Source organism: Hemicordylus capensis, chromosome 9 (genome assembly GCF_027244095.1).
Source record: "Hemicordylus capensis ecotype Gifberg chromosome 9, rHemCap1.1.pri, whole genome shotgun sequence".
NCBI classification, from domain to species: domain Eukaryota; kingdom Metazoa; phylum Chordata; class Lepidosauria; order Squamata; family Cordylidae; genus Hemicordylus; species Hemicordylus capensis.
This window is the reverse complement of record NC_069665.1, coordinates 18,175,504-18,202,071: the sequence shown is the minus strand read 5'-3', so window position 1 is coordinate 18,202,071 and position 26,568 is coordinate 18,175,504. Positions and strand designations below refer to the sequence as shown.

The 26,568-nt window shown below is 45.2% G+C and overlaps 2 protein-coding genes across 8 annotated transcripts in view; one reads left to right on the top strand and one right to left on the bottom strand.

Moving 5' to 3' along the window:
* ANKRD27 (ankyrin repeat domain 27) overlaps positions 1 to 10,343 on the bottom strand; it is a 72,608-nt gene extending 62,265 nt beyond the window's left edge. For 2 of the 7 annotated variants that reach the window (XR_008311179.1, XM_053270393.1), the window contains exons 1-3: positions 9,486 to 9,505; positions 1,878 to 2,009; positions 695 to 805 (exon numbers count right to left, since the gene is read on the bottom strand). Coding sequence is in view for 6 of the 7 variants with exons in the window: in XM_053270393.1 (XP_053126368.1) it covers positions 695 to 805; positions 1,878 to 2,009; positions 9,486 to 9,494 (252 nt within the window). In the remaining variant the exon portion in view is untranslated. The other 5 variants (XM_053270387.1, XM_053270392.1, XM_053270388.1 and 2 more) reach the window with 4 other exon arrangements.
* A 490-nt stretch (positions 10,344 to 10,833) lies between these two features.
* On the top strand, positions 10,834 to 13,596 carry RGS9BP (regulator of G protein signaling 9 binding protein). The gene has a single exon (XM_053270394.1). It carries the CDS (start codon positions 10,834 to 10,836, stop codon positions 11,545 to 11,547), a length of 714 nt encoding a protein of 237 aa, XP_053126369.1. The 3' UTR covers positions 11,548 to 13,596.
* Positions 13,597 to 26,568: the final 12,972 nt, after the last annotated feature.

The window sequence follows — 26,568 nt, the reverse complement described above, 5'->3', positions numbered from 1 at the left end:
GCTTCAGAGAACTCAAGAATAAGCCTAGATTGGTTGCAGTGTCTGAACCCAATCTCAGCTTTTCCTAACCTAGAAAGGAAGTAGATGCTCACGCAGGGATGGGAGGGGGCATACACTCCTGAGGCTGAAAGACATTTCGTGGAGCTCAGCGTTAACCAATGTTTGGTATGATGCCTGAACCCGCCCAGTATGATCTTGCCCAAAGGAACCTTAACGCAATAAAACCCATACAGTTTACTCCAATATAGGACTATGGAAGCAATCTTGGAATATCTGATTCTAGGTCAAGATTTCACATGGGGTTGTTTTTATTAACAGTTTATTGTGCTTTGTTCAGTAGCTTTTTCTGTCCAGTATTACAGGATAAGCTACCAAGTTTTAACTTGTTTTTCCCCTCCATCCCCTACAGTGGGAGAAAAGACAGTAAATAAAATGGGCAATTTTATTAAAGGGCAAAGTACTACCTCTTCAGACATAAAAGAGCAAGTGCACATGAATCTGAAGATAAGACACTTGTTTTTTTAATCTTTCTTCCCCCACAGGCTCTGAAAGCAAGGCTACGAGATTAGTTTACAACCCATTTATTTTACTGAAATTATAGAACTTTTGCAAGACTGCAGAGACATTAGGTTAATATCTCCACCACTGTCAATGCAAGACTGGGCTCTAGGTTCCTTATTAAATGCCTACGTACCTTTCCATTCAAGGTTTGAAAGCTTTGTTCCACTGGCTTCAGAACATAAGAGTCGAACTGGCAGGTTGAGAGAATGCTGCTTGAAAGGCTTCCTTTGCATGGTATTAGTACCTAGAAAATAACCACAAGTACACAGTCAGACAGACAGACCCAAGCCCCGAAAAAGCACCATCCGTTTGCTAGATCATGCTATTAGGACATCAAATACTGAAATAATAAGTTGGAAACCAATACACTAGTTACCCATTAAGAGGTTTTCTTGAACAGTCAACTGGGCATCCCAACTATGCATTGTGGTGGAAGTGGTCCCCAACAAGAAGTCACAAGAACCACCTTAATAGGCTGACCCTATAAGAGCCAAACAGGTTTTGAAAGCAGCAGGAATTCTGAGTAATAGAAGAGGGCTCATTGCTGTTTCTTACCATGGGGGCCCACAGGACTTTTTCTGGGACAGGGCAAAGGCTGCAATCCTATACCCAATTGCTTGACAGTAAGCCCCACTAAATTCTATGGGACTGACTCAATTCTGGAGGAGCAAGTACCCCCTCTTGCCCCTCCCAGACACCCATGTTTCTTACCATCTCCATATCCCAGTGCAAATGACAGAAAACCAACTTCAGTAAGCCTTCTGCTTTATTTAAATTATCTTTTAATTAATGAGGACACTGATATTATTTCTGTTATGGCCAAGTTTTGTTATATTATTTGTAAAATACGTACTGGTTTATTGTAAATGTCTGCTGGTCAATGACCGAATAAACTTATAACCTTCTGCCTGTGAGCCAGAAAAGCATCTGAGGCAAGAGAGGGGATTGGTGGAGATCACACATAATGGCTGGCTAGTGAGCCAAGCCTAAATTTGTGGATCCCGATGCAGAAGCTGTCCGAGTGCCCTTCCGACATGACAGTGTAGCATGCATAGTGTTTAAAAACTCCTTAGTGTGTCACTGAACCATATAGAGCCTCTCCATACCCAGTGCTCCTGCCAGGGATATGCAGCACTGGTGCGGTGCTGAACACAGCAGGAAGCACTAAATGGTAGAAAGTGTCTACAATAAGCAACAAAGAGAGAGTTTTGGGAGACTGCACCTATGTTTAAGTTGACCCCTAGATCCTGGAGGCTGCACTCACTCGCTGGCACTCTGTAGAAGCGTGGCTTTCCTAGAAGCACTGAGTTACTTACAATTCCATGCAATTCTGCAGCTTTCCTGCAGAGGTCTGGATGCCGTTTCTGCATAGTTAAATAGAAGGGGTTCTTCAAGAGGTCTTCATCATACACAGCCATATGGGACTCCCAAGTATCCAATGCAGGAGCCTTCCGGAGGGGAGAGGAGAAAGATACTTTTCAGCAAAAGAATCTGTTTGGTGCTTCACAGCTACTCTAGTTCGCAGAAAGGCATTTTTCTTCCTTTCATGGCCACACAATTTCACAGGGATATGCAAGGCATTATTCAGAGCGATGTATCCACCACCATTTCACCATTACAAGAAACTGGCCCTCCAGAACCAGTGTTGTGAGGTTGTGAAGTTCCCTCACTAAATACTGGACCTTACAATAATTCAGAGCTGCACCTCTTTGGCCCTCCTGTAGACAGTTGAACTACAGCTCCCATCACACCTGACTGCTGAGGCAGAGGATGAAGAGAGAGGAGAAGAGAGCTGGTCTTGTGATAGCAAGCATAAATTGTCCCCTTGGCTAATCTGGGTCCACCCTGGTTTGCATTTGGATGGGAGACTACCATGTGTGAGCACTGTAAGTTATTCCTCTCAGGGAAGGGGGCCGCTCTGGGAACAGCATTTGTATGAAGACAGTATTCCCTCTAACAGGGACACCCAGACGTTGTCGACTACAACTCCCATAATCCCCAAGCAAAAGCCATTGCAGTTGGGGATTCTGGAAGTTGTAGTCGACAACATTTGGGAATCTCTTTTAGAGGGAACACTGCATGCAGAGAGTTCCAAGTTTCCTCCCGGGCGCCTCCAAGAGAGAGAGGAGTGGAGTGCTGGTCTTGTGGTAGCAAGCATAAATTAGCTTAGCTATAAAGATGTGCACGGAACCGGCTGGCCCAGTTCAGTTCACGTCTGGACCGGACTCAAACCTGACCAGACCAGTTCAGTCCGGCACCCCTTCGAAAGCACCACCACCCAGTTCGGTCTGGTCCGGAGGGGGGATTCCCCAATATAGCAACTTAGGAAGTTGTCATATACTGAGTCAGACCATAGGTCTATCTAGCTCAGTATTGTCTACACAGACTGGCAGCAGCTTCTCCAAGGTTGTAGGCAGGAATCTCTCCCTGCCCTATCTTGGAGATGCCAGGGAGGGAACTTGGACCCTAGATGCTCTTCCCAGAGCAGCTCCACCCCCCAAGGGGAATATCTTACAGTGCAAACACTTCTAGTCTCCCTTTTGTATGCAACCAGGACAGACCCTGCTTAGCGTAAGGGGACAAGTCATACTTGCTACCACAAGACCAGCTCTCCTCTCCTAGGATAGAATGCCATTATGTAATGTTGTTCCTAAAGGCCAGGGTTACACCATTTAACACACACCCCAGCTACTGCTGGAGTACAACTCCTTTCATTTCTAACTACTGGCCACTGTAGTTGGGGATGATGAAAATTGTAGTCCAGTAACAATTGCCGACCAGCCATGCTATGGGCACACAACCCAAGGAGGACCCTTCTCAGGGAAGATTTCTACGTATCTAAAGTTCAGGGTTGTCACTCCCTTAAAAAAAATGGTTTAAGTTGTACAAGTGAGCCGATTACTCAGTGAAAGATGGATCTTCAACCTAAGTAGCTCTGAAGCCACAAGCATGTCTGCCATTTCACAGCAGGTATTACCAGACATGTGTGATGAGGAGAAATGCATTTGAGATGGTACCTGCCAATTATTTTTTTACTAATAAATTACCAAGTAGTTTTCTTTAAGAGCCTGCTGCCCAACTGCAGGCGCTTTAATGAAGATTTCAGCAGCACAATCGAGATTGCGTTTACTCAGAAGCCAGCCTTGTGCTCAAAGGGGCCTACCCTCAAGTAACTGTATAGGATTGTAGCCCACCACACAACAGCTTGACACCCCAGCCTTAAATACATTTATTGACAAGGTTCCACTAATCAAACTCCAGGTTACTCGTCAAAACGCTGAACTGTGCCTATCACTGGCACGCACTTCAACACTCCCTAGAGGCAAAGCCAATAGGTGCTTTTTAAACACATTTACAAATGCTGCTAGTATAATTTAAGAAGTGTGGTGTCTAATCCTACTGGCCGAATGCAGACAGGATAATACAAATCCAAGCCAGACCACAGTGATTTAAAGTCATTTTGCTCTGACAGATGGCAGTTTTGATAGGACAGGAGGGGTGGGGGGAGGAGTCTGGAGTGATGATATGACTGCAATTCCCAGCATGCAGGATTAAACATCCCAAGTAATTAGGTCTAAAGCGCTTAGTGGCAACAGAACAGACGCAGGCAGAGGCAGCTGCTGTTGGTTGTTCTCTCCACCACTGTGGTGTTCTTCTTATTCACTGCCTATTTTTCATTGCAAATCTGTGGAGTTCTATAAAAACCAGCAAAGGACAGTGGAGTTCAAGATGGGGGGGCAGAATAATCAATAGATCAAATAGTTTGGCAGGCAGGCTTTGAGAGATACAATCCATGCCTGCCTGCCTGCCATCTCTTATGAGGTTGCACATACAACGAATATTTATATGCTGCTTTTCATCAAAAGTCCCCAAAGCAGTTTACATAAATATAATGAAATGGCTCCCTCTCCCACATAGGGCTAACAATCTAAAAAAGAAACATAAGATAGACACCAACAACAGCCACTGGAGGGATGCTGTGCTGGGGATGGATAGGGCCTGTTGCTCTCCCCCTGCTAAATAAAGAGAACTACCACTTTTTAAAAGGTGCCTCTTTGCTCTTTTATCAGGGGTACATACAGTACCCATTTCATCTTCTCTTCTAGAAGCTCAGAGCAGCCTATGAAATTCATTTTCATATTCACACCGTCCCCGAGAGATAGGCTGCAACCACTGCTCTGAGCAGCTAGTAAGCTTCATAAGGAAGTGTCTGAGAACCAGCCTATAGACCTGAAAGAAGTTCCACCAAGTTACAGTTCTCTGAGGACTGTGACACTTCAAAGAAACAGATAATGCTGCTCCCCTCCTGTGTGAAGAGACCCTTCCTCATACCAAAATACTGAGACAAGAACTTCCAACATCCTCTCCCCTGGGGTGCTACATGAGAAGCACTCAGCCATGCAGTCCTCAAACACACATTTTGAAATGTTACAGACCCAGTGGGGCTATAAGATATGATTCTCCTGAACACATGTACAGTCTGCAGTCATGTGTTCATTCTCTAGGACTCTTCCTTAAGCACATCCACCAAGTAACATGAATTCTGGCCAGGATCTCAAGCCCATGAATAAACTAGGTTCAGTTTTTGTTTTTGTTTTTTGTTGTTTTTAGAGATTGGGTTCATTTACCAACTTTAAAGAGTTAACCAGTTCAGATGTCGCATGCAGAATATCAATCTTGCTTGAAGTATAACTCCATAAGAGACTGGTTTTTTTTCAAGCAAGTTAAGCAGCAGTTTTCCAACTTTAAGAGCTTTTTATAAACTGAACAGAAAACATGCCCTCTCTCCTGCTTAACAGAAGTTAAGCTAGCCGGCTTGTAGTTTCCCGGATCTTTTTTTGAAAATGGGAGTTATATTAGCTACTTTCCAGACCTCTGGTACAGAGCCCGATTGTAGGGACAAGTTACATATATTTGCTAAGAGAACAGCATTTTCACATTTGAGTTCCTTCAGAACCCTTGGGTGGATGCCATCTGGCTGTGGCGATTTGTTAATTTTCAGTTTTTCCAAAACAGTTCAGAACAACCTCTCTCGTCACCTCAAATTGGTCATTGTTCAGCCTCCAAGCTCAAGAAACTCAGTTCTGAGATGGGTATATGGACAGTATCCTCCACCGTGATGACGGAAACAAAGAACTCATTTAGCTTCTCTGCAATCTCCTTATCCTCAATAATCCTTTTCACACTCTCATCATCTAAGGGTCCAACTGCCTCCCTGGCAGGTTTTCTGCTTCTGATATATTTAAAGAAGCTTTTGTTATTCCCCTTGACACTCTTAGCTATATGTTCCTCAAACTCTTTCTGCATCCCTTATTGTCTCCTTGCATTTCTTTTGCCAGAGTTTATGTTCCTTCCTGTTCTCTTCATTTCAGCAGGACCTCCATTTTCTGAAAGAAGTCTTCTTCCCTTTTATAGCTTATGTGGCAGTTTATGTGGCAAAAGGAATGAGAAGTCGTTTCCCCATCTCAAAAAACGCTTACAATCTAAGAGGAAACAAGCAAACACCAGCAACAACCGCAGTAACACTGTGCTGAGATGAATAGGGATGTTGATCTCCACCTGCTAAATAAAATGAAAACCACTGCTTGAAAAAGCACCTCTGGCTGACTAGAATGGGTTAACCATATGGGGTACTTGTGGTCTGTTTGTGTATACATCATGGCTAGGGGCGGGGAGAACAGACCAGTGTTCCCACTAAGAGTGCACATGTGCATGCATGAGCTTTTTGATGTCCACTCAGTTAATTTTAGATCCTGCTCAGGTTAAATCAGGAAGGCTCCGTTCTGACTGCATGTGTGCACACACTGCCTTGATATTGCCACCCAGAGCACAACTCATTCCACGTGCAGAAGAAAAATCAGAGGGAACACTGAAATAGATCCAGATCTGCTACCAGATCTCTGTCTGGGTGATTTCTAGTATTTCAGCAAGGGTTTATGATTCTCAGTTTAACAACAGGAAGAACAAGAAGGCCACCCACTCGCAAATTAGTCTACTGCAGAGGTTCCTAAACATGGGTCCCCAGAAGTTGCTGGAGTACAATTCCCATCATCCCATGCCACAGTGGCACAGGGATCTGTTCTTATGCAATGATTCAAGTGCTCTCACCTGGCAAATCAGAAAGCTCACCATTCAGGCTATTTTAATATTAAGTATGTTTTCTCCTCTGCTGTAGCAAACATAGCACTTCTTCGCCACTCACTAAGCTCTGTCAGTTTCAAGGCACTACCACATTCAGAGAGCATCTGTCATTCTTGAGTGGTAAGCAATACTTGCAGGACCAGTTAACAGAATCAAACTTTGATACAGCTCATGCACAGCCAGTTGCTTGACAGCAGAAGTAGTAAGCCAAGTGTGAAATGCTATGGCTTGAGAACAGGGCCATAGAGTTCAAAGGTAACAGCTGGTGGTCTCCTGATATAGGTTCTATATGGTACAATACTGCAGCTGTTTATGGCATAATAGGGAAGTTTTGCCCTAGACACAGAGCAACAAGATGAGTGTCCTGTAACAGGCACATGTTAGGACGTGAGTGTCAACATTCAAATAGTAAGTGGTTTCTCTATTCAAGAAGCCACAGCCTGTACTGAACAAATACATAAGGAATATGTAAAAAGGACACAATAATGCCATTTTATCAGACTGAGGATCTGCTAGTTCAGTGGCCAGACGCTTCTGAAAAGCCCACAGCAGGGCAAAAAGGTGACCACCACACTACCTAGGTCCACATTCAAAACAAAACCCTCTATAGGACACCATCTAACAGTACAATCCACAATCAAAACTCATCCAGCAAAAGAGTGACTTTAAGAAGCTGGCGAACTTGCCATGAAATACCATGTCCGTATAATCTAGGAACATAGGAAGTTGCCTTCTACAGAGTCAGACTATTCGTCCATGTAGCTCAGTATTGTCTTGGCTGAAACTGGTGAGGGCTCTTCAAAGTTTCAGGCAGGAGTCTCTCCCAGACGTACCTGGAGATGCTACCAGGGATTGAACCTGGGACCGTCTGCATGCAAGCAGATGTTCTACCCACTTAGCTATGGCACCATTCCCCAAGGGAAATCTCTTACATGTGAGTCAATGCTCACATGTAGTCACCAAACCAAATGCAAATCAAAGCAAACCCTGCTTGGCAAAGGGAAGCATTCATGCTCACCACTGCAGACACAACTTGGTCTCTTTTCAAGGAAGTCCACTGAAAAGATTGTGCTGCTGACTGACAGCAGCTACATGAAGATTTCTGTCAGTGCTTTTTCAACTGGTTCTATGTTTGCTATGCTGCTTTGGTGACCTCACAGAATGCACTGGCCTTACTTCTGAGTAATTGTGCTCTAGAAGAAAGGCAGATTATCTCATCAAAACATCTGAACAGGAGTTTGTTCATCTGGGTGCAGAATGAGTTTTGTTCTGAGTGGCAGTATCAAGGCAGTGTGTGTGTGCACATGCATACAGAATGGGGCCTTCTTGATTCAACCTGAGCGGGATCTAAAATTAACTGAGCGGACATCAGAAAATGTATGAGCGTGTGCACATCTTAGAGGGAACAGTGCACCACACAACCTGATCCTAAATATATTTACTCAGGAGTAAGTGCCACTCTGTGGGTCTTACACCTAAGTATACACAGGATTGCAGCCTTCAGCTTAGGCACATAGGAAGCTGCCATATCCTGAGTCAGACCATAGGTCCATCTAGCTCAGTATTGTCTACACAGATTGGCAATGGCTTCTCCAAGGTTGCAGGCAGGAATCTCTCTCAGTCCTATCTTGGAGATGCTGCCAGGGAGGGAACTTGGAGCCTAGATGCTCTTCCCAGAGCGGCTCCACCCCGCAAGGGGAATATCTTACTGTGCTCACACATCTAGTCTCCCATTCATATGCAACCAGGGTGGACCCTGTTTAGCTAAGGGAACAAGTCATGTTTGCTACCACAAGACCAGCTTTCCTCAGCTTAATATTATGCAGAGCCTTAGTGTCCAATTGCAGTATGCTCCTATTTTTACTCAAAAGCAACTCTCACCAAGTTCAATGGGGCTTACTCCCAGATAGAGGTGTACATGGGCTTGCAAGCCTACAATCTCACAACCATTTACTTAGAGTAAACATCATGAACTACAATCTAATATACATTACTGTCTTGGCTTATTTAGTACAAGCAAATTGTACACAACACCATGGACATTTTTAAGATTTTGTTAATCATGCATAAAAGTTAATCAATATATTTAAGTTCCCCAACATAGGAACCTAGGAAGTTATCATATACTGAGTCAGACCATAGGTCCATCTAGCTCAGTATTGTCTACACAGACTGGCAGCAGCTTCTCCAAGGTTGTAGGCAGGAATCTCTCTCTGCCCTATCTTGGAAATGCCAGGGAGGGAACTTGGAGCCTAGATGCTCTCCCCAGAGCAGCTCCACCCCCCCAAGGGTGGGAGTGCAAACACTTCTAGTCTCCCTTTCGTATGCAACGAGAACAGACCCTGTTTAGCTTAATGGGACAAGTCATGCTTGCTTCCACAAGACCAGCTCTCCTCTCAACCTTGAATCAAGTATACATTTGATGACCCAACGACGTCTTATCCATAGCCAACACTTCATTCCTTTCTTCAGCAAGGGCAAAATGAAGCCCCCGCAGCTTGGAACACAAGCAGGACCCAGGCCGCATACCCTGCAAGCTAACAACTCCTTTTATGAGACTGTGTTATCCCTGAGAAAGCCTCAGATAATAACCTTGATGACTCACCTGACCTCCCCTGTTGGTTTTCTCATCAGAAAGACAAACACTCCAACTAATGCTCCTCTATGCAAGTAATACATAGCAACAATAGTATATCTTTATTACAATCTCACAGACCAGAAGAATTACCCCAGCTCCTCAAGAGATACTATAAAGGAGAAGAGAAGCTGCTGTGCCGACATACCCAATACATGACCCGCGGCAACTTCAACTCCCAGGGCTGTCCCTGGAGAGCCCTGGCGGGGTGCAGGGCCGGGGGCGAATGAGACAGTGTGGGGCCCCATTAAAATTAACGGGAAAAGGCGGGGGGCGGTGAGAGAGCGGGGCCTTTGGCAGCCCTGTCAACTCCCTTCGGGAAAGGTGCAGAAGGGGGCAGGCAGAGGCCAGAAAGAAGCCGCCGTTCACCGTGCAAAAAAGCTGACACGGGATATCCGCCCGCTTCGCGTCACTCCCCCGGGAGGCCAAGTTTCCTTCCAGCACCCAGCTCCATTCAGAACCCGCCAGAACGAAGCGACGCTCTCGCAGGGGGCTCAACGCGTCCAGGAAAGGCCTGGAGCAGCTCTGAGCGCCTCCGCTCCCCCTCCTGGGCGCCGCCCGCCGCCCATTCGCCCGGGCAGGCTTCCGATCCGCGCTCGCTTACGCGCTCATGAAGGGAGCCGGGGGGCTGCTCTTCCTCCAAGGCCACCCGGCGCGGCGAGGTCTCCTCCGCACCCCCCGCTCCTCGCCCCCCCTTCGGCGGCGCTGCTGCTGCTGCTCCGCATTTTCCAACCGAGCCCTACCTCTTCCTAGCAAGGGCGACCAAGGCGGGCCCTACCCAGAAGGCGAGCCAATAAGCCGTCCTGGCCCGCAGCGGCTCAGCTCGCGTCGGCTCAATCAGCGGCGGGAGAAGGTGGAGCTTGGAGAGGGCTCGCTCGGAGGGAGGCGGCGGCAGGAGAGGAGCTGCCGCTGGCCGAGGGCAGAGGCTGCTGCACCGGCGGTGGCGGAGCGGCGGGCTGCGAGGCTACTTCCTGCCGGGCCCCCATGTGACTGCTCCAGGGGCGCCAGCTGTGCGCTATTTAACGCTGCCAGCCCGGGCGCTGCCCCGGCGAGAGCGCGGCTGATGCGGAGCCGGAGCCGCGCGCTTAAGGGGACCAGAGCAACTTGGGAGTCCCGCGTCCCGAGTGGGTCGGAAACACCGAACCGGGATCTCTCCTGCACTTTTGCCTCTGCCGTGGCCAGCAAGCGCGTGGGGGACGAGAAGCGCGTCCTCCAGGGATGCCCGAGAGCCGCCCGCGCGGGGCGATGATGGTGTCCCTCGCTCGCCAAGAGGCTCTCCAAACAGACGGCGCCTGGAGCGCGTGGTGAGCGGCTGGGGCGCGCGGGAAAGGCGCAGATCGTCGGGAGTCTCTCTGGCCATGCCTGCGGGCTCCGCCGCCGGCGGCTGCTCCCCGAGGCGGCTGGGCTGAGCTGCGGGGAGCGGAGGGAGCTTGCGGGGGTGAGGAGGGCACGCACGATCGCCAGCAGCAGCCCGGCTGCCCTCGCCAGCGCGCGCCATGGTGAAGGAGGAGTGCAAAGCGCTGCTGGACGCGCTCAACAAAGTGACCGCCTGCTACCGGCACATGGTGCTGACCATCGGCGGCACCTCGGACTCGCAGAACCTGCGGGAGGAGCTGAAGAAGACGCGGCAGAAAGCCCAGGAGCTGGCGGTGGCCAACCGCAACAAGCTCACCACGGCCTTGCGGGACAAGACGGCGAGCAAAGAGGACAAGGCGGAGTTCGAGAGGCTATGGGTCATCTTCTCCACCTGCCTGGAGATCCTGGAGACCGACATGCGGAGGGCCCTGGAGCTGGGCCAAGAGTTCCCCCTCAACGTGCCCAAAAAGCCTCTCATCCAGACGGGGATGAGCGGCGGCACCTCTGGGGTCGCCGCCAGGGCCATGAGCGTCCAGAACATGAAGTACGAGGCGGACAACAACATCGACGTGGTGGACTTGAAGGACTTGGAGAACGAGATCAACCAAGTGGGGGAGATGATGTACGAGATGGAGATGAAAGTCAACGTCCCGCAGTGGACGGTGGAGGCCAAGCAGGACCCCGGGGCGGAGCTGAAGTCCACCATCAGCGTGGGCGCCTCCTCTATTGGCATGATCGAGGTGGAGGAGAACAAGGCCTTTTGCGACGTGAGCAAAGTGCTCGCGGGCATCATTTTCACTGCCGTGCTCCTGATCGCCATCATCCTGGCGGTGTGTGTTGCGAAACTCTCCTAAGGCTGGTGGAGGGCCAGATCCAGAAGAAGACTGTTTCTTGGGAGGTGGTGAGGAGCCAGGTCTGTGCTCTCAGGTTTCTAAGGAAAAAGGAGCTAGGGGCTTGAATCCCCCTGCTGGAGTGGGCATGTGGCCTATCCAGGTTATCTGCGTGGGGTGGGGGGATTTTGCACATTATGTTAGCTTGAAAAGACCAGTCGACTCAAGGTACACCTCCGCTTGCATTTGAAACAGCGACACTCAGAAAGGCACCGTGTCTGTTCACTGGTCCCTTCATGGTTAATAATATATGGGAATTACAACTACCAGCCATAGTAGGGATTTGACTGCTATTTATAGATGACTGTTCTCAGTAATCGGAAACAAATATTGTTTGGGAATAGTAGGGTCGGATTTCGGTCCATGTTTACAAAGTGGGTATGAAATGCACAGGATTTGGGGTTGGAAGTAAATTGGGGGGGCATGGAAACACTTAGGCATCCTTTCCACCTTCCTATATCCCTTTTAAATCTACTTTTATGAAGCCTGAGAATCTGTGTGTGGAACCAAATAGGATAGAGACCTGAACACTTTGGAGGGAGTGGGGATAGAGGATCTAAATAGCACTTCTTGGCACCACACACAATGTGAAAAGTATTCCAGATGAGGGGCAGAGGGGATATTAAGTACCATTTGCAGAGATCTTAAGAAGCTCTTTCGGTCCACTGTTGCATAACATATTCCATCATTTATATCCTACTGGGGGTGCTTTGCGGCAACGGTGCAGATTCTTTGTTCATGCCACTCGGTTTAATTGCTGATTTGGCTGGAGGACCAACTTGGCAGAAGGTATGTCCCATTCTACTCAGTAGCTCTTAACTTGCAAGTATGTGGCATTTACTTCTTTGAAATCTGTTAGGGTTGCAGTCCTATGCACACTTATTCCCAGGTAAATCTAACTGAACTCAAGAAGACTTCTGAGTAAATTTGCAGAGGATCAGGCTGTACATCTTCTCTGGGCTTTGTGGTTTGTGCATTGCGGCTAAACGATGGGGTTTACTGATCAACTCAACTGGAATACAGCAAGATACTAAGCGTGCCTACTCAGAAATAACTTCTGTAAGGCTTACTGTCTGGTACATGTGCTTAGGATTGAAGCTCCAAGTGCAGGCCAGTTTAAATTTTCATATTGGAACCTCACAATGCAATCCTGAGCACACTTCTAAGGAAAGTATTTTTTTAAGTGTAGCAGAACCTTATAAATCATGCAATGTTCACTCTCTCCTGTGTTTCTGTGATGCAAATTGAGAGGCCTGATCTCACGTTGACAGTCTAAGGCTTGCACATGTGCGTCTCCTATTACTGTTAATGGGATTTCTGTATGTACCTGCAGGAATCAAGATTAGAACCAATCTTATAATCTTGACAGGCCCAAGTACTCACACTATTGTGACTAGTATGGCAGTGATTGGACTTGTCGCTGACCTGAGGCTCCTGAAACTTGAGCATGGAAGTATATAAACATTATGGGAAAGTAGGGCATTTCCCCCTTTTGAACAATATCACAAAACAATTGAGTTTTCCATAGGAATAGACCATTTTCTAAAGCAATTCATTATCTTTAAGATGCATACTGTAGATTTTATAAATTCTTTTTTTTAAAGTGGCTTTCTGAGGTACAGCCAGAAGTCTGTCTGAAATAGCTCTTAAGCTAAAGTGCTGCATTTTATTCACAACAATGGCTTGCTGAGAACAATTTATTCAACATTCCGTTTTTGACTGTGCTCAATCATAACTACAAAGACTATTTTTCCACTTCTCTCCTCTTCAATGCCAATTATTTTTCTAAGCATCAAAAACTAACATGAAACCCAATCCCAAGCATGTTTATTTAGAAGAAAGGCCTACTTAATGCAGTGGGACTTACTGCCAAGTATGTATAAGACTGCAACCTTGGATAGTAAGCCTAAGGACACTTTTTGGAAATAAGCCCTATTGAATTCAGTAGGACTTATTTCTAAGCAAGCATGCTGAGGACTACACTGCACATTTGTATGTGCAGTGGTGTAGTGGTTAGAGTGCTGGACTAGGACTGGGGAGACCCGAGTTCAAATCCCCACTCAGCCATGATACTTGCTGGGTGACTCTGGGCCAGTCACTTCTCTCTCAGCCTAACCTACTTCACAGGGTTGTTGTGAGGAAAAAACTTAAGTATGTAGTACACCGCTCTGGGCTCCTTGGAGGAAGAGCGGGATATAAAATGAATTAATTAATTAATTAATTTCCCAGTGATGAGCTGTGACTGATGCCTGGATTGGCACAGTAATAGAGCACATCTGTTGAATAGGTCCCTCGCTGAATCCTTGGCATCTTCAGTCAAATTTTCTTGGGTCAGGCGGACTGAGAAAACCTGTCTGAAACATGGAGAACTGCTGCCAGTTACTGCAGATGATACTGAGTTAGATGGGCCTATGGTATTAGTAGAAAGGAATCCAATATATCTGGATCAAGCTAGTCACCCAAGAGCAGCCACTCTTTGCCACAGGACTAACGAGAGGTTATTTTGTGGTTATTAAGAAGCAAGTGGCGGAATTTAAACCTTGATCCTATGTAAGATCCGAAGACAAGACATTAAGCCACTATTCACAGAGTTCAGGTTTAATTAATAGATTCATTCTAACCACAATACTAAAAGGTAAAGTGCGCCCTCGAGTTGGTGTCAACTCCTGGCGCCCACAGAGCCCTGTGGTTTTGCTTTGGTAGAATACAGGACGGGTTTACCATTGCCATCTCCCGCACAGTATGAGATGATGCCTTTCAGCATCTTCCTATATCGCTTCTGCCTGATATAATACCAGTGGGGATTCGAACTAGCAACCTTCTGCTTGCTAGTAAAGTATTTCCTGGCTGCTCCACTTAAGGTGACCTAACTATAATATTAGGTCCCATTAATTTCAAATGAAGTTCCATATAGCCGGTCTCATGAATGTCCTTGCTTGAATACAAGCAGCTCAATACTATGTTTGGTTACTTAGGAACATAGGAAACTGCCATATACTGAGTCAGACCATTGGTCTATCTAGCTCAGTATTGTCTTCACAGACTAGCAGCGGCTTCTCCAAGGTGGTAGGCAGGAGTCTCTCTCAGTCCTATCTTGGAGATGCCAGAGAGGGAACTTGGAACCTTCTGCTCTTCCCAGAGCAGCTTCATCCCCTGAGGGGAATATCTTGCAGTGCTCACACGTCAAGTCTCCCATTCATATGCAACCAGGGCAGACCCTGCTTAGCTATGGGGACAAGTCATGCTTGCTACCACAAGACCAGCTCTCCTAATCCAATTGATCCCTTAGAAGGTCCCACTAGGTCCAACGGAACTGACTCCCAAGTTTCCTGCATTGAGCAGGGGGAAGGGTTAGGCAGCCTAAAGACACCCCAACTCTATGGTTCTAAGTGCATACTTATTTGGGAAGAAGCTCTATGGAACACAGTTGGACTTCCTTCAGAGTCAGCTGTCAGTGAAAATAAGAGGGATTTGTTTTCATATAAATGTTTATTATTATTATTATCTACATTTTATATCTCGCTCTTCCTCCAAGGAGCCCAGAGCAGTGTACTACATACTTAAGTTTCTCCTCCCAACAACCCTGTGAGGTAGGTTAGGCTGAGAGAGAAGTGACTGGCCCAGAGTCACCCAGCGAGTATCATGGCTGAATGGGGATTTGAACTTGGGTCTCCCCGGTCCTAGTCCAGCACTCTAACCACTACACCACGCTGGCTCTGCATCTTTAAAAGCTGCAACTGCAGACTTACTGGGAAGTAAGCGCCACTGACTTCAGTGGAACTTACTACTGAGTAAATATGCTTAGGATTATGTTGTCCAAGTATTAAACTGCTAACAAACCTGTTAAGACAAAATATTTGGATGTACACCAATTTACTGACCAATGCAAGATTACTTCAAAGGTTGCAATCATACACTTACTCTAAGCAAGTTAACTGAAATTTGTTCAGGATTCATTTGTCTGTCCAGCTGATTTTAGGGAAAGTATTTCTGTGTGGGAGCACGCACAGAATGGGAGCCGAAGACTGCTGTAGCTTTCTTCTAAGGGCCAAACATGTTATGTTAAGCTTGCAATTAGCGGAGGGCATAGCACAAGAAGTAAGCCAAAAGTGTATCTTAGACATTAAAAAAGGCAGGTGGGGGCCCCAATCTGTGTTGGGACCAGAGGGGGAGAAATTAACACTTGCCCTACCTGTGCACCTAAACTTACCCACCCACCCCTGAAGTAGCTATTTGCAGCAGAAAGCTACATTTTGGGGAACAGGGAAGATCGTGACAGGAAAACCTAAAAGTGTGGGAGGGGGATATTAACCCACTTCCTTACACATCACAGTCCTGACCCGGACTGGGGGCCCCATGGCTGCTTTTATTTATTTTATTTTTTTACATCAGAGGCACTTCCATTGTTAAGCCTGTCAATCAATAACAGGCTTAATGTAACATGTAATTTGGCTCTAAGTACATATGTTTAGAACTGAAGTGTTAATCTGCCTAAATCCAAGTTCTGACTTCTGGTTCAGGCCATCCACTAGCAAGATGTCAAGGTGGGTGAAAGTAGCCCTGGGGGGCAAGGATGACTGGAAAACTCACACTGGGCTGGTGTCAGGGGTTAGCCAACTTGAGGACCGGTCATGGGCCCATGGGTGACTCTCAGAGGGTCAAAAGATGGCAGTGTGTGGTTGCCAAGCAGCTACTGCTGCCATTAGCAAGATGAGCCTCCCCCAGATTTTTGCAGGGACTTAGCAGCAGCAGCTCAGAGTGTTCTTTGGTAACCACACTGGAGGCCACCTATAATGCAGTGCCCCTCTGCTCCCACCATTACATCCAGTGTTCCCTCTAACTGGGATACCCAGATGTTGCCGACTACAACTCCCAGAACCCCCAGCTGCAATGGCTTTTGCTTGGGGATTATGGCACAGCAGGGAAGTGCTTAACAAGCAGAAGGTTGCCGGTTCGAATCCCCGCTGGTATGTTTCCCAGACTATGGGAAACACCTATATCAGGCAGCAGCGATATAGGAAGATGCTGAAAGGCATAATCTCATATTGTACAGGAGGCGGCAATGGTAAATCCCTCCTGTATTCTACCAAAAGAAAACCGCAGGGCTCTGTGGGTGCCAGGAGTCAATATCAACTTGACGGCACACTTTACTTTACCTTTAGTCAACAACATCTGAGAATCCCTGTTAGAGGGAACACTGATTGCATCCTATGGCAGGGGCACTGAATGTCACAGGGAAAGATGGCATAGCTACCAACACCCCCACTGCTGCTGCAGGCATAACACCACAGCGGTTCTTGCCCTGGTAGGAGCCAGCACAAACCTGGCCCCAGCACTGAATGTGTTATCGAAGCCAGTCTAACGATGCAGTCCTGTTTCTCAGAAATAAGTCTTTCTGGATTAAATGGGGCTTACTCCCAAGTAGGTGTATCTAGGATTGGAGCCAAGACTCCGAGCCTGTTTACGCAGAAGTCAGTCCTCCGGTAGTCAAAAAGTAAATGTGTTAAGATTGCAGCCTTAATTAGTGACACTCAGGTGATGAAAGTATTTTGAAATGTGATTGTAAATCTCTGTCGGTTGGTCCACAAATGGCACTGAGGGATCGGGGCTGGGATTTTATTTAAGACTACAGGGGTAAGGTCAAAACTGTGTGCTTTTATTGGTGCTAAAGTCCCCATCTCTCTATGTAGATACCAACTCATACTTGATATTAACTCAAACTGCTGCTATGGATCCTCTGTATCCCATCCATTGTTTAACTTAAATTGTTGCCCACTGAAAAGTAGTGATGCTGTATTTGCTGCTACAGGGGCTCAACATTCTTCCACAATGTGACTGGCAGACTACCTGCACTTAAAAACTCTCAAGTGGTTTGCAGGTGATGTTAAACCTGAGATGAAGAAAGATTACAGAAGTCCCACAACCACATAGTTGGTTTGCTGCTAACGTATCTTAATAAGAAACAAGTTCTATATTCTTTGCACACTCATTTCAAGGGGCACAACATATTAGGTGATGGACAGTGTTGGTACAGTTGTGACTTGAATGAACTGCTCTTCTCTTCATTTGGTAGAAGTGTTGGATTAACCACTCAAATCTATCCATTTTGCTTGTCTACAAAATTTGCTTTACAAATGATCCAGTATCTGTTTGCAGAAATAAGTGATGAAACAAAGATATTGCTTGCAGAGAGAATTGTTTCTTCTCTCTGACTCAGGCTGCATTCCCAAGAACGTTTACTTGAATGTAGACTCTACTGAAATTACTGGAACTTATTTTCAAGTAAACCTGTCTTAAGATAAAGGTATGACTCATTTGTAAATCAGGAGCAGACCTTGTACTATTTGCATCTCTTTCAAAATTTACATCTCATTAATTTGCCTCTTTCTCAAGAGCATCACTACTATCATGGGGGCTTATGTTAATGGCCACAAAATGTAAAAATAGACCCAAGTCTGACATGGGATTGTCACCATAGAATTAGCTAATGTCCCCATCATTAATCTCACTTGTATGCCCAGCCCAGTTTTATGCGCAATGTGACCTAAGGCACAGCTGCCTGTCCTGTGGTTAACTAAGGCAACCAGATGCACGGGGGGTCAGGCCTACTGAATCTCAAATAACTATGGAGAAGATTACATTTTGGCAGCAGGATAAATCTGAAAAATGATACCTATTGTCTTCTATGAGTATAGAAGACATGTCATCTTTCCTTTGGCCTCTGAACACTGGTTGCAGGGGAGCAACAGCAGGAAAGAGGGCATGCCTTCATCTCCTGGTTGTGTGGCTTCCCAAGGCATCTGGTGGACCACTGTGTGAAACAGAGTGCTGGACTAGATAGGCCTTGGGCCTGATCCAGCAAGGTTTTTCTTATGGTCTCCCTAAGGCTGACAGGAGCAGAAAGTAGCCTTCGCATCCCACCCCTCCCCATCTTCTTTTATGTATGTATACATTATACACATACAGTATCGTTACAATCCACACAGATTACTGTGGCTTATTAGAAAAAGTTGCACTTCGGGCCATCCAAACTGAAACTGGGTTTCATGCACCTTTGTCAATAACAGAAACAGAAGCTCATCAAATTCTCCCCCCAATCCCTTCCAGAAGGTTTTGAAACCCAAAGGGCCTATCTTGATTGGTTTGTCTTGCTTTTTAAAATAAATGCTTGTCCGCAAATAGATTTAAGAGTGTTGCAGCTACCAGAATTTTACAATTTATTGATCTGTTTAATTTCTTTGTAAAAGCATTGCATTAATTCAAGCTAAGGTTTGGGTTTTGTTACAACAAAATACTTTTTTTTAAAAAGCCTGGGGATTTTCTTATGTTTACAGCCTTAGTTATTTTTATTGTTGTAAGAATGTATATTTTCATTAGAAAAGGGAGGGAGGAAATCTTTTTTGTTTTGTTTTTGTAAATATGGTTTGTTTGTTTTTAAATCAAACTTTGCTATATTTTACAAACTATGACAAAGTCATGTATTACTACTTTGATGGTGGCCCAAATATTATAAATGTTGAGTATTCAGTACGAAAGGGAAAAAAACACTTGATTTCTAATATCCAGGTTTTACTTCCAAACATTTGTCAGATCCGTATTACAGAATTGTTTTTAGTATGAATATATGAAAGTGTTAAATTATTAAAATGAACTGGCATCATTCCATCTGTGCAGGAGTGTTGCTTTCTATGCTCAGGATACTGCCTGTTGCGATTATTTATTTAAAATAAAGTCTGTTCTGTTAACTCACCAGCCTGTTTGCAACAGTCATTTTTTTTAAAAGACAGATGCCAGAGCATAAGCTTATCAATCAAATGGATTTATATTCCATACTGAATCACTTGCATGATCCAAATAACTCAGTTTGGTACTATATTGTCAAATCAAAATGTTATGTGAGATTAGAGAGAAGTCTTAAAATCTTGCAGTTATTTTATCGGGCTATCTAGAACACTTGGCACATGAGGGTTCCAAATTTTTTTTGTTGAAGTAACTTTAATGTTAAGTGCATGTGTTTTTCCCCTCTTGAGGAAACTCTGGTCTTTGTGTGATAAAAATATAAGGCAGTGAACACTTGCTTAACTCCAAGTTCAAATGAATGTACATGTTCAATCTTTGTACCAGTGGTATCTAAGCTATTTCCAAAAACATGACTAAACCTCACAGGGAAGTTGCATAGAAACGAATGGCACTAATTTCAAAATAAATATGCTTTAGATCAGGGTGTTAATCCTTTATTTACTCTAGCAGCCTGACTCTCAGAATGCTTGTATCACACATTCACTTCATCAGGGTGTTTTTCACACAGGGCTTTTAGCTGAACTCTCCTCCAGAATGGAAGGTGCGCTTTATGTCGGCCAGATTTACCCCAAGGTCCCTGCGAGCTATTGGAGAACACTAATCACACATGATTCGGGGGTTTCGTTGAGCATTAAGAGTGTAGCCCGATTTATATCCAGGGTTAAAAAATCCACTTTTTGCATCGTTTTTGGGCGGCAACTTCAAACTCGCAGTAAAGCCTGATGTGTGAAACACAGCCAGGTTTTGTAACAGCACTGAATTTTGGAGGTCTGTGGAAAGCACAGGAAGAGGAAGGAATTCAAAAAGAATTTACATTGCTATACTCAACTGAAGCCGAGTGGTCTGCAACTTGAAAAACTGAACACTGGCTAACATCCTAGTGACACTTGCCAAAGGAAGTCCTACTGAAATTTAGCAGTTCCTCAGAGTAACTACCGAGTACTACTACTGAGTAATTTAGTCAGGATGCCAGCCACTGGATGTACAGTAAATGTATGCTTCTTGAACAAATGTTGCTCATGTTAGAAACAAGCACACATGACCAGGAGGAAAGACTGGATAATGAAAGAAAAACCTCATGTATGGAATTAAAATTCAAAATTGCTTTTCCGGTTTTGTTATGTGGCGTCAGAGGATTGTTTCTATATAAAACCAAAATCCAGCAGTTCTTAATTTTTAGCCGGAAGGCTAGGAGCTTTACATGCGCAGAATAATAGTTTGTACATAAATAAATGTTTGTGAAGCTTCTCATCAACATATTTACCCTTCACAGATTTTCATTACATAAAAAGTCATTCGGGAAGACCATTGGATTATAGCCCTTTAAATGCTTCCTCTCAATACGATTATGTTAGTCTTTTAATGCAGGCTGAGGCCTGGGTGGAATAGAAGGGCTACACGTGAGCAGTGAGTGGCCAGTTGCAGTGGGAAGCCGGCTGTTCAACTGGGATTACTGAAGGATGGCTGCTCTCCAAATCCAGTGTGCATTTGAGTCTGTGGCAGTATCTGAGTAATACAATGGTAGGAGATAAGACTTCGGCCAACATGCAAGCATACCGTACAAGATGATGAACTTCCTGTTGCATGTGGCAGGAAAAAATAATAGGCACAGGCCACAATTTATTAATATTAACAGGTGTTCAGGGACTGTCTCTGTATTAAACAAGGAGGTGACTGGGATGCTGTGACATTTAAACTAGATACTGCATTACTTACTGACCATTGTACAGAAGTATATATTTTAGTTCTGCTTCTACATTTCTCCTAAAAATAGGGTGTGGATTAGGGATGTGCACGAACCAGTTTGGAGGCCCTTTTACAGGCTTCCAAACAGGTTCACACTGGCTGGTTTGAATGTTTGGGGAGGGGGTAGAACTTTAAGGGTGGGGGAGGGTGCACTTATCCCTCCCCCCACTTTCCCCCCTGGAGTCCTGTAAAACCTTTTGGGGCAGCAGTGTACTTCCCTGCTGCCCCATCCCCTCTTCAGCCGGACGTTTTGGGTGCGCATGCGCACGCCAGGTGTGTGTGCACATCGCTTGAACACACGTCAGACGGGCTAATGCGTGATCGCGCCATGCACACACGGGCCCAGTACTTCCGGCTGAAGAGGGGAAGGGGAGGCAAGGAGGTACACCGCCACCCCAAAAGATGTTACAGGACTCCAGCACCGGGGAAACAGAGGAGGAGTAAGTGCACCCTCCTCCACCCTTAAAGTCCTCCCCCCTCCTTCGAGCCACCCCCACTCAGTTCCGTGCACATTCCTAGTGTGGATCGCCATGACAACAAGTGACTGTAATAAAGGAGATGATCTCGTTGGATAAAGTTGTTGCTCACTTTTGGTGCACCCAAGAGCACCCAACCCACTTTGGTGTCCCTAACAGCTACCCATGGGGAACAATGGGATGTTTCAAATTTCCCTATGGCTGGAAAAAGCTACACTCACAGAATGCATGCACACAAGTTTTGCATTGCAATTTGCAATGAGTTTGCAGCCCTGCCTTGAAAAACACTGCAGAAGCACACAATAAAAGGGAATTTCTCCCTCCCAAAACCGAACACACATTTCAAACATAGTCCAAATATAGCCAAAAAAAGAATCACTGACCCAGAATCCACTGCCAGACATAGTGCCTATGCTGCAGTAACATCATTGGCACAAGTTGTTCTCTCACTCACAATTATGACTCCTTACTTCCTAGCATTGCAACAGCTGCCACAGCAGCACCCTTAGCAGCAAACATAGCCTTAAGCTCAACTAGAGCAACTTCAGCCACATTTTATTTATTTATTTATTTATTTATTTATTACATTTCTATACTGCCCCAAACCAAAATCTCGGGGCAGTTCACAGTCATAAAACAATACAAATAAACAAAACATTAAAATCAATTAAAACTCCAAAAAGCTGCCTAAAACGAATACAATATTTAAAATTACAAAAGCTAAAAGGCCTGGTTAAAAAGCTTTTGACGGAGTATACCTTGCAATGCAGATTGCAAAGCAGTGAGTGAAGCATAAGTTAGTCCCAAGGCCAGACATGGAGCTCATTACATCAATCACCAAGAAATATTACACACATATGCATGCACACCTGCTACTGTCCATTTCTTGCCACAACACTATCTCACAAACAAAACACAACTCAAGGAAGGCAATCACCTGAGTTCTGCATTTGTCAATCTGAGATCCAGCAAAACCAGACAGTTATAGCAGCAAAAGCACAGCATATTATACTCGGTGCTGAGAAAATAAAACCAAAAAATCAAACCTTCCTTCCTCTTCTCCCAATATATCCTCTTCTACAGGAGAGGCACACTACAGGGACTCTCTATGCCTCCTAGTCCCTTTGAATTCATTTTGAAATCCCCTCCTTTTGTGTTCCCCTTCCTCCCTCCCCTCAGCCAATGGGGGCACAGTTGGCCATGACAACACTTGAGTTGTATGACAGCCCGCCAACCAAGCAGCAAGGAGACTGCAATCCAATTGGAAACCAGTGCCAGAAAACCAATCAGCAAGGGAAAACCAGGTCTCCAAAATGGTGCTCAAAATGGGGTTGTTATGCTCCAAGCTCAAAACAGGCCTTTTAAATAAAGGGTGTTCTATTTTGAATTCAAAACACTTGAAACTGCCCATTTTGAGTCAAATCAGCCCACTTCAAGTCAAATTGTTTCAACATCAAAATATTCTGCACATCCATAGTCAGAATGCACTTCTGCATAATAAAATTCGCATATCTCTTGTAACATTTATAGACATATGGAGAGAAGCTGGAATCATCCTTCTGCCTGAAAATGTAAAAGGACTTTAAAGACCATTTGTACTCAACAATGACATCCTGAACCTATCTATTCCATAATAATGCAATCCTAAACACATTAACTTGGGAGTGAGACCCACTCAGTGCAACAGCACTTGCTTTCAGTTAATATGCATAGAAGTGTTGTAATTCTAAGCATACTTATTAGGAATTCAGTTCTACTGAAATCGAACTTGTTTCTGAGTTAAAAAACGGCTAAGTGCAGGCTGTGGAGTTTAAATGCCAATGGAGCAATCATGAAGTAGAGCAGGGCTGCACAACTTTTACCCTCCTGCAGATGCTAAACTACAACTCTCATCATACCTGACTATTGATCATTGTGGCTGCAGATGATGGAGTCCGAAAACAGCTGGAGTTGTGTAACCCTAGAGCAGAGGAAACGAGTTGTGCCAATTGTTAAGGAGACGGCAATATGGCCAACAACGTTCTCTATTCCCAGGTCTTCATATAGCACCACCTCTGGGGAGGGGAGGGGGGTGGAGATAGGATAGTTTTGCTCATAGGGTTGACACAACAACAAACCCAAAGCGGTTTCAACAAACCCAAAGTGGTTTACATAGAGAAATAAAAATAAATAAAGATGGTCCCCTGTCTCCAAAGGGCTCACAATCTAAAAAGAAACATAAGACCAGCACAAGCAACAGCCACTGGGGCTGGATAGGGCCAGTTGCTCTCCCCCTGTTCAATAAAGAGAATGACCACTTCTAAAAGGTGCCTCTTTGCTCAGTTAGCAGGGCTGCTAAATGCCTCTAGCCAGTAATTTAAAAGCACATATTACTGACTTGGAAACAAGAGTGTTCATTGTCTTTATATTATTTTTTTAATTGAGAAAAAGGGTTCTTTTGGCAGAAGGACATAGATGGATGCAGCCTGACTAGGTCAGTCTTTGATCAGCAACTCCTTATCTACTGCACTTCACTTCTAAGAAGATTGCATTTGTTCATGAATATTTCAGCATGTAAAAACCTAGCTCTTAAAGCTGAGCCCATTATTTAATAATTATTTATTTTACAGCTCACAGGGAAAAGATAAAAAATGCAGTGCAATGTGAAGCCTGAGTGGTTTTTCAATCAATAAATTTATTGCCAGGAATCAGATGCACGGTACAATCTATACCAGGGCTGTAAAACTTTGGTCCTCCGAGCTGCTGTTGGACTACAGCTCCCATCATCCACAGCTACAGTGGCCAGTAGTCAGGGGTGGAATATAGGAAGCTGCCATATACTGAGTCAGACCATTGGTCCATCTAGTTCAGTATGGACCAGACTGGCAGCAGCTTCTCCAAGACTGCAGGCAGGAATCTCTCTCAGCCTTATCTTGGAGATGCCAAGGTGGGGAATTGAAACGTTCTGCATGCAAGCATGCAGATGCTCTTCCCAGAGCTGCTTCTTCATCATCCCCTAAGGGGAACATCTTAGAGTGCTCACCCTTGTAGGCTCCCATTCATATGCAAGCAGGGTGGAACCTGCTTAGCAAGGGGGACACTTGCTACCACAAGACCAGCAACAACTTGGAGGGCCTTTTTTGCAATTAAAAAAAGTAAAGTATATTGCACATGTTCTAGACCCTAGTCTAGAACAAAGATTATTTGAGAGGCAGCTATTAGGGAGCAAAGACTACTGACTGTGTGTGTATGTGTGTGTGTACACACACAGAATACATAATTTTAAAATGAACATTTATATATTTATACAGCACATCAATAAGCACTGTACAAAAAATGAAAACACAGGCTCTGGCTGCAAGTTTGCAATCTAGAGCTAGACAAAATAAATTAGGAAGGAAGAAAAAGGGGAAAAACATTGTGCCCAAAGAAGTGGAAGGGAGGCGGGGAGCTTATTTAGCTGCGTATTGATATCAGCCAAATATTTACTAGCACTTGGCAAACCACTGAGAGAATATGTGCCAAAGCATTCCCTCCATTTATGGCAATAATTTTCCAATACAGCAATCCTATTCTTGCTTATTCGAAAGCATTTTCTACTGAGTTCAATAAGATTTACTTCCTAGTAAATGTATTTAGCAGACAAAATACCTGGACAATAAGATAGGTTTTATGATTAACAGCCTGTATTTCTTCCCATATAAAACAAAGCCCTGCATATAAAAAGAGAGTGAGCAGATGTCCACTTGTGCGTGTGTATGTCTGATTATAGTTATGCTGGTGTTTTGTCCCAGTTTTTAATATAATCAGCCAGCTGGCTGAACTCTGCTACTCTGCCCGAGCTCGCACTAAAATGAACTGCCTGCCCAGCTGTATATGATGCGACTACATCATACGGCCTCAAGTGCAGCTTACACCTCCAAAGAGCTCACAGGAGAATCAAAATTTAGAGATATGAAAAAATTAAAAAGCCATCTTAGGATAACGGAGAACAATGTACATGTGGATAAGCAGGCCTGGTCTAGGCAGGCATTCCACTGGGTGACTACAGCTAGCGAGAAACAAAAAGAGAAAGAGCTAGTGTGATGCAGTGGTTAGAGTGGTGGGCCAGGACTGGGGAGACCTGAGTTCAAATCTTTGTTCAGCCATGAAACTCACTGGGTAACTCTGGGCCAGTCACGTATCTCTCAACCTAACCCACCTCACAGGGTTGTTGTGAGGATAAACATGGTGCCTCCCTACAACCGCCCTGAGCCATTTTGGAAGGGCAGTATATAAATCAAATAAATAATAAATAATAAAAATAATAATACATTTCCCCTCAAAGTCACAATAATCCTCCGAGGTAGGTTAGGCTGAGAGCGTGCCAAGGGTCACACAGTGAGGATGGTTTGAGCAAGGATTCAGATTCAGGTCTCTAGTCACCTATTACTGGTGTTGTGCATCGACATGGTACTTATCTTCTCCTCTCAGGGGCGTACCTATAACAGGGCAAGGGGAGACAGTTGTCTGGGGGCCCACTGCCTTGGGGGCCCCCCAGAGGCAAGTCACATGACTGACTCCCCCAGCCCCACACCCGCCTGGGCTTCCTTCACTTGTATTGGTCCTCCGAAATTGACATGAGTGTGAAGACCTGGAGCTACCAGAACAGCATGGCTTTCTCTAGTACCATCAAATGACTTGCATTGTCCACAATTTACAAAGCCTTTTAAAAAATAATTCAGGATGATATTCTATTGTGGCCCATAAATGTTATATATAGAGATATATAACTGTGCTTTTTGTTACCACTATTCAGCCTCATTTCTTTCCTTCATGAGCTGAGCTTCAGTGAGGGGAGGGCATTTTAAAATCTGGTCTCTGGGCCCACTCCAACCTTGCTAACGCCCCTGCCCTGAGATACGCACCCCATTCCCACAGCGAAAGAAGATCCCTTCTGGGTGCACCCTACCCGGCGCCTGAAAGCACTGGGGCTAGCGGGACA

Coding starts and splice junctions, on each gene's coding strand:
- RGS9BP (XM_053270394.1), top strand. CDS start 10,834: ATGGTGAAGGAGGAGTGCAAAGCGCTGCTGGACGCGCTCAACAAAGTG.